Here is an 11,517-nt window from a genome sequence, read left to right on the forward strand (position 1 = left end):
GATACTCCACCTCCAGATCTATTCTCTCTTATGTAATGAGCTGAATTGTAATTAGGTAATTTAAAGGTATCTCTAGAGTTCTCTGTAAGCCATGTTTCTGATAAAGCAATAACAGAAAAATCATGTTTGAGTAACGATAAATAATGAATAAATTTGTCATAGTTCCTAGAAAGACTTCTAATATTCAAATGAAAAGTAGAGAATATATTTTGAGGCATAGAAGCACATAAATCATTAAACTGGGTTTCGTTATAAAAACTACAAAAGTTAGAGGTATCATATCCCGAAAAAAAAATTTAGACCAGGGTCAAAATCATAACTGTAGGAGTCAAATATTGAAGGATCAAAGGGCTTAAAGATCTGTAGTCTGGGGCCCCGGGCATATTTTGGTTCAGATTCTCGCAAATTCGCCAAATTTGGCACAGATGTTGTCCATACCATACTTAATCATTTTAAGATGGGTGCCAAGATTGGCGCCCCATGGTGCTGCCATATTGCGCAATCCAATATGGCTGCCACCCCCCAAAAAACGGAAAGGCCTAGAATCATAAATGATACCACTTTTTATGTGTTTTCTGGATCGTAGAATCTGATTCTGGTGTTATTTCAATGATTTGAGGTCAAGATTACCGCTCAAGGTCAATTTTACTCATCAAAGTTGGTATATAAAGGCAATATAGGGGTAAAATACAGTATTTCTGGTGTGCCATGCTAGATGCTACGCCCAAAACATTTTCTTTTTTTTTTTTTCATTATAAGCTATACTTGTATGTATGTATGTATCAATGTTTCACAACTCAAAACAGTAGATTGTTTATTATAAACAATAAACGAATAACAAACAATTTTCAATTAAAATGTATATGTGCCAACAGAAAAAGACAAACAAAATGTGTTTAGGGACACAGCCTTTTTTTTCTTCTTTTTTTTCCACAAGTACAACTTCAACTTTAACTAAACAACTGACAGTAGGGGACACTGTAATCAAAATAGTTATTCCGTAAAACTTCAAAATGTCATTCACAGTCTTTATTGTGTCTCCATTCCTTGCAAAGCGGGGAGTTAATGGCTGTCATCTTCGTTATTAAGGCACCCACCTTTGCATTTGCAGAGGATTGTGCATCGGACACCGATACGATTGCATTTGCCCCTTCCCATGCATCCCTTGAGGCAGCCACAGCGTACAAGAAGGTCACATGCTGCTGATGCATCATTAAGAGTGGTCCACAGTGGTTGCCATGTGCCAGTGCCATCTTTGTGCCAGCCCCACTCACTGAAGTCAGGAATTTCCTGCTGGACCGAGGTTGCCTGATTCCAGTAGAAACTTGCCTGCAGTAGCGCTCGCTTGACATGCTGGAACAATGCGGCTTGGGTAGGTGGGAGGTTTTCCAGTGATCTACTTCCAGTGGTGAAGAGGCGATGTCTGGCCTCATTGACACCAGCTGCACCACACCCCTTGCTGTATATGAGGACGACGAAACGCTCAATGTTCTGCATATGCACAGACTCAAGACTGAAGAGGTCAGGGGTGTTTGTGAGAGCAACTAGTGTGTTGGTGAGGTCTGGTATGCTTCTCCAGGCTGCCCAAGCAGTCTTCTTGCCACATCCAAGAAACTGGAAAGTTGTGTCACATCCTGTTAAGCTGTGGAAGAGGGGTAGTGCCAAGGACTTTGATGGACCGAGATCAGAGTAGATGGTATGGACTGGTATGTCACGATATTTTCGACCAGTACCAAAACCCACCCAGAGCTCTGTTAGGCCAAGGGTCTCGAAAAACCGGATTGCCCAAATGACAACATCGCTGTCTACAGTGCGAACATAGGCTGTTGTATGACCCTGCTCTGCTGCATGTGCCAGATGCAGGAGGATCCTGGTGTCTGCCTCAGAATGGTTGCACTTCTGAAGTTTTGTGACATCACAAGGCATGTTGGAGAGCACAATCTCAAAGCGGGTAGTCAGAAGGAGCTTTCCACGCATGTCATTCTTTGAGATCTGTGTGCTGATGAATGAGAAGAGCTCCTTTTTGTTGTCCTCGTTTTTTAGGAAGCCACTGTTCCATTCATGCTTAGGGATTGGAGTGCTACCATCACCTACTTTTGTCATTGAACCATTCCCACGTCGTTTCTGTGTCAGATATTTTAGGTTATTTTCCTCTGGGTAGTTGTCCCATACAGCATCAATGCGTTGGGTACTAGGTGTCATTTGGGCCTCCAGGAATGGCATAATGTTGAGCAAGACATAAAAATGACCTTTATGTTAACTTGGGTAAACTTGAGGGGTAAACTTGACCTAATATCATTGAGATGACATAATCTGATTGTTTTGACTTTTGAGTATAGCTTATAATGAGAAGAAAAAAAAAACTTTGGGGGGTAGAAGCTGGCATGGCGACCCAAAAATACTGGATTTTACCCCAATATTACCTTTATATACTAACTTTGATGAGTAACCTTGACCTTGAGGGGTAAACTTGACCTCAAATCATTGAAATAACACCAGAATCAGATTCTACGATCCAGAAAACACATAAAAAGTGGTATCATTTATGTTTCTAGGCCTTTCCGTTTTTGGGGGGTGGCAGCCATATTGGATTGCGAAATATGGCAGCACCATGGGGCGCCAATCTTGGCACCCATCTTAAAATGATTAAGTATAGTATGGACAACATCTGTGCCAAATTTGGCGAATTTGCGAGAATCTGAACCAAACGGTCCTTATTTTGCCCCGGGGCCCCCGACTACTGCCCTTCAAAATCATATTTGTTGTGGTCCATAGTGTGTGTAAAGGAATGTGCTGTAGATGTGTGAGAAAGAAAACAAAATACTGTCAAAAATGCTTAATGCCTAATGAGCCAAACTCTGAGAAGTAGCTTTCCTTTGTTGAGGTGGGTTTAGGGAAGGTGGGTGGACAATGAGTTTGTCGTATCTCAAATATGCAATGTCACCTCTCTCTCGCGCTGCCTTCATTGCTGGGAGTAGATCTTTCCTTCTTTGCCGAACAGCTTCAGGGAAGTCCTCATTGATGTAGATGCCTGAGCCTTTTAAGTTTTTAGCTTTCGCCAGAACAGCAAGTTTGTCTTTCAAGCGCAGAGATCTGACCACAATGGGTCGGGGCTTTTCTGATGTTTCCGATGATGATGACGACATCAGCTTCCCGGTCCTATGAACCCAATCCAACTCCAGTTTCAAATGATCCATCTGTAGTTTTTCACTGAATAGTTTTCTCACATTTTCTTCAGTTTCAGACACTTTTTTCTCTCCCAGACTCTTTAATGCCATCTATGACAATATTACAGCGTCTTGATTGGCCATCCAGATAATCTGTCTTGTCTGAGATTGAGATCAAACTTTTGCAAATTGTGTCCAAGTCTGTCTTGGTCTCATTACAGGTCTTGGACCAAGTTTTACAAGAGTTCTTGAAATCATCAAATTCATTTTGAGTCATTTTCCAGACTCACCTTGAGATCATAGACTTGCTTTGCTAGATCATCAATCATCCTGTTTGAAGAATCAACTATGATCTGTACACAGGTTTTAAAGCTTTTTTCCTGTTGTTCAAGTAGAGTTTTGTAAAAGTCTTTTTGCTGGTTCAACAGTTCACGCACTTCACCATGGTGACATTATCCTCAGTGGTGTTGTTTTGGGCTTTAGGAGGCATGGTGTTCAACCTTTAAGGCCTGCAATGCCTGAAATTCAGCAGGATAGAGGTGGTGGAGAATGCAGGCCAAGGCTGGAGGCCAGCTCAGTAGGCTGCAGCAGGTGAAGAGTGCAGGCCGAGGCAGCCGCCAGAAGCAGCAGAGGGGGCCACGGCTAGATGGAGTCTATGGAAGATGGAAAACACAGGCCAGGAGGCAACCGGTAGCAGCAGAAGATGCTCAGGCTGGATCGCACAGCAGGCAGAGAACACAGGCTGAAGCAGCAGCCAGCAGCAGTAGAGGAGGCCCAGGGTGCACAGCAGGTGGATAGGCCTGACTGTCAATCCATTAAAAATCTCCTTGTATGTTGACCACCCACTCTTTAAAATATATTAATTAGATACATAATTTAAAAGAGTATTTACGTTATTTAAAGTGCTTCAAAGATCCAAAAAATACAATAAAAAAGAGAAATCACTATTTTCAGTGCCTTGCCAGAGTTTTTGCTTGCAGCAGGAAGCAGGAAGCAGGAAGTTGGGGAGTAACTGACTGTCAGACACACCACGTAAAGAAATACCACACCATGTGGCACGAGTGAAGAACAGCAAAGCGTTAAAGTCATAAAACGGACTTGAATATAATTGATATAATTTGTATAATTGATCACATACTGGCAGAATAGATACAGAAAAAGTATCTACTCGGCATGCCTCAACCTGCCTCGGACTGTAGTTTAAAAACTCAAAACGGGGGCGGGAAGAGTAGAAGCGCGCTAGGTACTAGTGTAAAAGCGCCATGTGTCTTTACATACCTGCTTCGTTAATCGAAGGCCCTGTGGCTTAGTGGTCAAAGCACCTGTCTCGTAAACAGGAGATCCTGGGTTCAAATCCCAGCAGAGCCTTTAAACTCATGAACACAAAAGTAAGGATGGAACTATAATAATTATTATTAAAAGTAAGGTAATGTTAAGAAGTAATGTTAAGTTTCAAACCAAATGTTTGAATCAAGTCTTCACCTTCTGTTCTGAAACTGTCTTGATTATCTGCCATCCGAATGTGTCCAACTGCTGCTTTCCAGTCTATCTTCCCTTCATATGGAACAGAGTTCTTCTTCACTGCTTTAGTCCACTAACACTTTGTTTCTTCTTAAAGTTCCTCTTCTGATTTATGACATAAAAACTAAACATCTGAATGTGTCAGACAACTGAAGAACCAGAGATGTGTCTGAACCTGGAATAAACCATCGGAACAAACAAGAGTTAACTGGGAAATTACAAAAAAATACACTTGATCCGACATTTAAATACTGTATGTAATACTAGAAATTTGATATTTATCATTTGTATTCTATTCAGAAAAATGTCAATAATATCTTGATCTTAAAGGAGCATGAGGCTCCTTTAAGAAATGAGACTCTCTAGCGCCAACTTTCGCCACGACGGCCGCCGGGGGTACTGCAGCCAACAGCGAAGCCGGTACGGGAGAACGGGGAGAACGGGGAGAACGCGCATGCAGCGTCATGTGACGTCACATCCGCAGGACAGCGCGGGAAATTTGGACTCCGAATTGCAGCACATTTTGCAGCACACAGCCTGTTCAAGGCAACGGAGAGATACACTAGAGGGATCATTCTTTTTGGTTTGAACACTTCATCTGACATTATTACTAGAAAACTTAAAACGTATACAAATTTTTTTCATAAATCCTGCCTCAAGCTCCTTTAAGGTCTTTTAAAAAAACAACTGAATATAAAGTTCCCAGATTGATCCAGGATTACATATTGTATTCCAGATTTCATCTCCAGCTGCTTTTCTCTGCAGCTTTTTCAAATGTTTTCCACGGTTGGATTAGTTTCATGGTTGATCATTTTGGTGTAGTTTTTCTGGGACAGTTGGGAGGTTTGTTGCATGAAAGTAGAAAGAAGATTGATTGATCAGAGTGACAGCTGACTGATCAGATGGAGCAGCAGGATGAAGAAGTCCTGCTTGTTAATATTCAGATGTGAAGCAGCTTTCTGATCTGGTGCAGAGTCCAGACTACCAGCTGCAGACTCTCAGGTCAGTGGAGGTTGGACTTGGTTCTGCTGCTTACAGCAGTTTTCTACTAAATCCAGTTGGTATCAAAACAAAGATCAGTGTTTCCAGTGAAGCTGCAGCTTCTCAGCAGCTGCTTTCCTCATGAAGCTGTGAGAGGAGGATGATGATAGGCTGCAGGATTGGACAGAAACACAGAGACAGCAGTCGGCCAATCAAAGGGTCCAGATGTTTGTTGTAGACCAGTGTTGTGCTGGTGTTCACGTGTCCAGAAATAAAGGTGTATTCCAGCTGACGGCCTTCCAGGATGTTCAGACACACAGCTGCTCCATTGCAGCTCTGAACTCTGAAGTCCTGGATGTGCTGATGGAGGGATCTCTGCAAACACTCCTTTATCTGCTCTCTTCTTTCTTCTTCCTCTACAGCTGATGGAGTGATCTCTGCAAACACTCCTTTATCTGCTCTCTTCTTTCTTCTTCCCTCTACAGCTGATGGAGGGATCTCTGCAAACACTCCTTTATCTGCTCTCTTCTTTCTTCTTCCTCTAGAGCTGATGGAGTGATCTCTGCAAACACTCCTTTATCTGCTCTCTTCTTCCTCTACAGCTGATGGAGGGATCTCTGCAAACACTCCTTTATCTGCTCTCTTGTTTCTTCTTCCCTCTACAGCTGATGGAGGGATCTCTGCAAACACTCCTTTATCTGCTCTCTACTTTCTTCTTCCCTCTACAGCTGATGGAGGGATCTCTGCTAACACTCCTTTATCTGCTCTCTTCTTCCCTCTACAGCTGATGGAGGGATCTCTGCAAACACTCCTTTATCTGCTCTCTTCTTTCTTCTTCCCTCTACAGCTGGTGGAGGGATCTCTGCAAACACTCCTTTATCTGCTCTCTTCTTTCTTCTTCCCTCTACAGGTGGAGAGGATGGTGAGAGAGTCCAGGACGGACGAGTCGTGTCCTGATCATCCTCAGAGTTGAAGCAGAACCAGTTTGTTTGGACAGACTCTGACTGGACCGTGATGATGATGAAGATGATGAAGATGTACATAGTTTCTGAATTACAGAGTTTTACAAACTTCTCATATATTCATTTATTTCACGTTAAGTCAAAAAGTCTTTATTGTTATTATATTATTGTTAAAAAAAACTGTTCATCAAAATGTAGCCTTTAATTTGAACTTGAGTTTTGTTCGACATTGTTTCTCAAGCTCTTCATCTAAAGTAGTACGGAGGAGGTTTTTACTACTAATGTAGTGATGGATAAATGTCTACGCTGCCGCGGCGGAGCTGCTCAGCAAAGCAGCCATCTCCTCCACCGAGTCACATGACTCCCCGGTGTTTTCTTTTTAATTACATGTTTCCGTTTCATTCCAAGTTTTCCTTTTGTTGTTGTCGTTTTTTAGCTTCGTCAGGTTTTTAAAGTTTCTCTCTGTGTCACTGATGAAGAGAGAGAGTGAAGAGATCTGTGGAAACAACAGCATTTGTTCATGAAACACGAAACACAAATGAACTTGACTTGGTCAATGAATGTCCCTCAGTTTGTTCCAGTAAATATTGTAAATGTTTTCTGGATATTACGATGATTGTTAACACTTCAAAGAAAATCAAAAATCTTCAGTAAAACTTGGATCTTTTCTCTTGTTCAGTTTACTGTGGTTAATAAGTGTTTGTCTGTGATTAGTCTCAGTACCAGGAGCAGCACCGACCATCACAAGGCACTTTTTATTCTCTTGTTCACCATCAGCACAAATCTGACTTTTATTTCATGAGAGAGATCATTTCACACTCTCTTTCTTTTATTTATTGTAATACTGACATAGATTACAGTTTCATTCTAACACAAACTGCACAAAACACTCTAATATGCGTCAGATATGTAGAGAGAACCCAAAAAGTTTAAGCCAAGAAAGATGAACTGAATTGAATTAAAACACATCAGAATCAGAATCAGTTTTTTTGGCCAAGTTTGAACATTGCCCGACAAAGAATTTGACTCCGGTTATTTTGCTCACTGTACCCAGATTTAAAAATAGCAAACAGTAAATAAACAAATGTGGCACTTATGAACATATATACAATATTTAAAAAAGTAAAAGGTGCAGCAGTGTGAGGTAGATATGATTATTGGAAGGTGCATTGTTACAGCATATGATAGTGTTATTATAATTACTGTTATTTTTAGGGCCCAAGCACTGACAGTGCGAAGGCCCTATTGTATCTGTAGATTTTTTTTTTCTCCTTGTTTTTATTTATTTATTTTTATTTATTTATTTTTTTCTGGTGAAATGAGGGACTTTTTGCCCCCCTAAACGTGCCCCAAAAGTCACCAAATGTTTCCCCAAGCCAGGCCTGGTAAAACATTTGATATTTAATGGTTTGCATTAATGGGCGTGGCCTAACGGCTCAACAGCGCCCCCTAGAAAACTTTGTGCCTCAAGCCCCACAATACGGTTTGACGTGTATACATGCACGAAAATCGGTACACACGTGTATCATGTCGCAACTTAAAGAAAAGTCTCTTGGCGCCATGGCCGAAACCGAACAGGAAGTCTGCTATTTTGAATTAATCGTGTAATTTTGGCACAATTTATGCCATTTCTTCGGATGTTAATGCGGCCCGAACCGTAAAGTGCACCCAGGTGTGCTGTACATCAAAATGTGTGTCTCCATCCTGCGACGAAGCGCATTACTTTTCTCAGTCAAAAGCGTTGCCGTGGCGACGATAGACGCCAAAAAGCACGCCCCCCCTTCATCTGATTGGTCCATATTTGATAGTTCCTACTTTCTGCCATAACTTTTGAATGATTTGACATAAAGACTCGTTTTACACCTTACTACAGCCGAGGACCAGTGATCGATGAACAAGTGTCCGATAACGGTGCCTCTTTCTTGGACTTGGTCGGCTTTTCTCCGGTCGCGGTCCGCCGGACTCCATGTTTGTTCTGAAGGTCCCTGGACCCCATGCTCAAACACCCAGCTCACCGGCCGAACCCGGGGGTCTTCGGCAGATTTGTGTCCGTGAATGGTGTGCCGTTCTCGGCCTCGCTGGCTGACAGGTGCCCCGTCGTCCCTGGAGGAAAAAAGTCAAAGATACTCTGATTTACACCAAACTTTACACACTTATAAGCACCTATAGGATAATGTTAAATATGGGGTATAGGCTTCCAGGACCTCAAGGTTCCCCAGATATAGCCTATAACATTTTCTTTACACTTTACTACAAACCTGTTTCATTGTGTTCCAAATGCTCCAAAACGTGCTCTAAACCACTTTCTGGAAGAACTTTCTAGGACGTTGCACTTGGTACTTTTCTCCGTTCGTGGTCCGCCTCCATGTTTGTTCTGAAGGTCCCACGTGGTGCTACCTCACGATTAATAATACGAGTCCGAGACGACCAGGAGAGAGTTTAGAATATTAGGTAGAACGGCGTCGTTTGGCCCGGGTTTTGACCGCTAAATCGCTCGGGTCGGGATTTCCAATCGAGGACTGCTGATCGATAAACAAGTGTCTTTTGACACTGTAGATCAGCATTTTACTGCACAGGTTAGAGCATGTTGTTGGGATTAAAGGGACAGCTCTACGTTGGTTTAAATCATATCTATCTGACAGGTTCCAGTTTGTTCATGTACATGAGGTTTCTTCAAAACAGTCAAGGGTCTGTTATGGTGTTCCGCAGGGTTCAGTGCTAGGGCCAATCTTGTTCAGTTTATACATGCAGCCATTGGGAAGTAAAATCCAGAATCACGGCATACACTTTCATTGCTATGCTGATGATACGCAGCTCTATTTGTCTATGAAGCCGGATGTAACAGAACCGTTGGTTAAACTTCAGGCATGTCTTAGGGACATCAAGGACTGGATGTCCAGAAATGTCTTGCTTCTAAATTCAGATAAAAAAGAGGTTATCATTCTTGGTCCAGAGCATCTTAGGAAGGGAATAGATGTTGTTGCGATGGCTTCCAGTGCAACTGTGAGAAACATTGGTGTTGTTTTCCATCAGGATTTGTTGTTTAAACCATATGTTAATCAGGTTTGTAAAATAGCGTTTTTCCATCTCCGTAATATTGCAAAAATTAGGAAAATCCTCTCGCAGAGTGATGCAGAAAAACTAGTTCATGCGTTTGTATCTTCTAGACTAGATTACTGTAATGTGTTGTTAGCAGGATGTCCAAGTAATTTGCTGAATAGGCTCCAGCTGATCCAGAATGCAGCAGCACGAGTGCTGACAGGAATCAGCAGGAGAGACCACGTCTCTCCAGTGTTAGCGTCGCTCCATTGGTTACCCGTAAAATTCAGAATCCAATTTAAAATTGTATTACTTGCATATAAAGCCCAAAACGGCTCAGCTCTGCAGTATTTACAAGACCTGATAGTGCCTTATGTTCCTGGCAGAGCTCTGCGTTCTCAGTGTGCAGGTTTACTCGTAGTTCCTAGAGTATCCAAATGTAGATTTGGAGGGCGGGCGTTCTGCTATCAGGCACCAATACTATGGAACCAACTTCCAATCTGGGTTAAGGAGGCTGACACCTCCTCCACTTTTAAAACTAAACTTAAAACATTTCTGTTTAGTAAACCTCTAGCTAGTGTTGGTAAATCTCTAGGTAGTATAAACTCTAGTGTGTTAGAGTCAGTAGTCATAGTTGCAGCTATAGAACAAGACTATAATAGTTAGTCTCAAATATAGCTTTGCGGTATATATGCTGCTATAGGCTTATGCTGCAGGGGGGCACCGATATGATCCGCTGGACGGTGCCTCTCACCCTTCTTCTCCTCTCCTTTTCCCTTTCTCTTTTCTCCATTACCATTTTTATTTATTATAAATATCTCATATCTATCGTTTTTGTCCATCGTTCCTGTAGTTTCTTGTGCCGGCCCCCCTTTTTTCTCTTTTGTGCATGTTTGCAGGCCGGAGCTTCAGGAGCTGCGTTCTGGCCTGTGGTCCCGGTCCCCCCTCCCCGATCATCCCGACGCTGCTTCCACCTGCCTACGTGGATGTCTGATGTCTGCTGTCTGCTGCTGACGCCCCCCCCCCCCCCCTCTGGTCATCCCGCTGCTGCTTCCACATGCCTGCTGTGCTGCTGACGTCCCCGACTCCCCCAGTCTGGCCTTCGGCAGGAGGGCCCCCCCTTATGATCCAGGTCTAGGTCCAGATCCAGGTCCAGGTCCAGGTCCAGGACCAGGACTGTCGTGTCCTTCACGTGGTCGTGAACTTATTGTTGACGTCGTTTCCTCATATTCTGCACTTCACTGCATCACCAGTGAGTGTCGCCAACGGACAAAACCTCAGAAAAGTGCGTCCACCAGCCTTAATGTGTGAGTGAAAGACCAAAACTTTCTACGTTCAAATAACTTTTTGAACATCTGACGGGGTTTTTTTTGCTATTGATGAATTTTACTAAATATCCATACAGACTGTTAACACTGTTATGATCGTTTTAATAAATATGATATGAAAAATTATGTACCGTATTGGCCCGAAAATAAGACAGGTTTTTTTTCATTAAAATAAGACTGAAAAAGTGGGCGTCGTCTTACATTCGGGGTCTAGACGTTATACCCATTCACAATGCTAGATGGAGCCAGATATCTTTAAAGCGAATGCTGAACTTAACTCCCCAGGCCAAAGCCAACCCCTGTCACGAAGAAGAAAAATGAAAAAAATAGCGCTAAGAAAGAAAAGAGAAGAAAATAAGAGAAGAGATAACAGAAGATGGAGGAACGAGAAAAGTGGGTGGAAGATCGGCAGGTGAACCGGCAGCTGAGGAGAAGTTATGATGCAAACTTCAAGATAATGATTTGAATGAGGCAAAATAACAGGCTTTTTCTCTCGAATATATTGTTATAATCATTTGT

At 42.4% G+C, this 11,517-nt stretch overlaps 1 protein-coding gene and 1 non-coding gene across 2 annotated transcripts in view; both read left to right on the top strand.

Annotated features, from left to right (window-relative positions):
- Positions 1-7,503, top strand: part of LOC133442073 (gastrula zinc finger protein XlCGF26.1-like) — a 55,792-nt gene extending 48,289 nt beyond the window's left edge. Inside the window, exon 5 of the mRNA XM_061719984.1 lies at positions 6,580-7,503. Within this exon, the coding sequence (XP_061575968.1) occupies positions 6,580-6,626 (47 nt within the window). The 3' untranslated portion in view covers positions 6,627-7,503. The remainder of the gene's footprint in view (positions 1-6,579) is intronic.
- trnat-cgu (transfer RNA threonine (anticodon CGU)) lies at positions 4,463-4,535 on the top strand. Its single transcript has one exon. It is a non-coding gene; the product is annotated as a tRNA-Thr (tRNA).
- Positions 7,504-11,517: the final 4,014 nt, after the last annotated feature.

Source organism: Cololabis saira, chromosome 4 (genome assembly GCF_033807715.1).
Source record: "Cololabis saira isolate AMF1-May2022 chromosome 4, fColSai1.1, whole genome shotgun sequence".
Classification (NCBI taxonomy): Eukaryota; Metazoa; Chordata; class Actinopteri; order Beloniformes; family Belonidae; genus Cololabis; species Cololabis saira.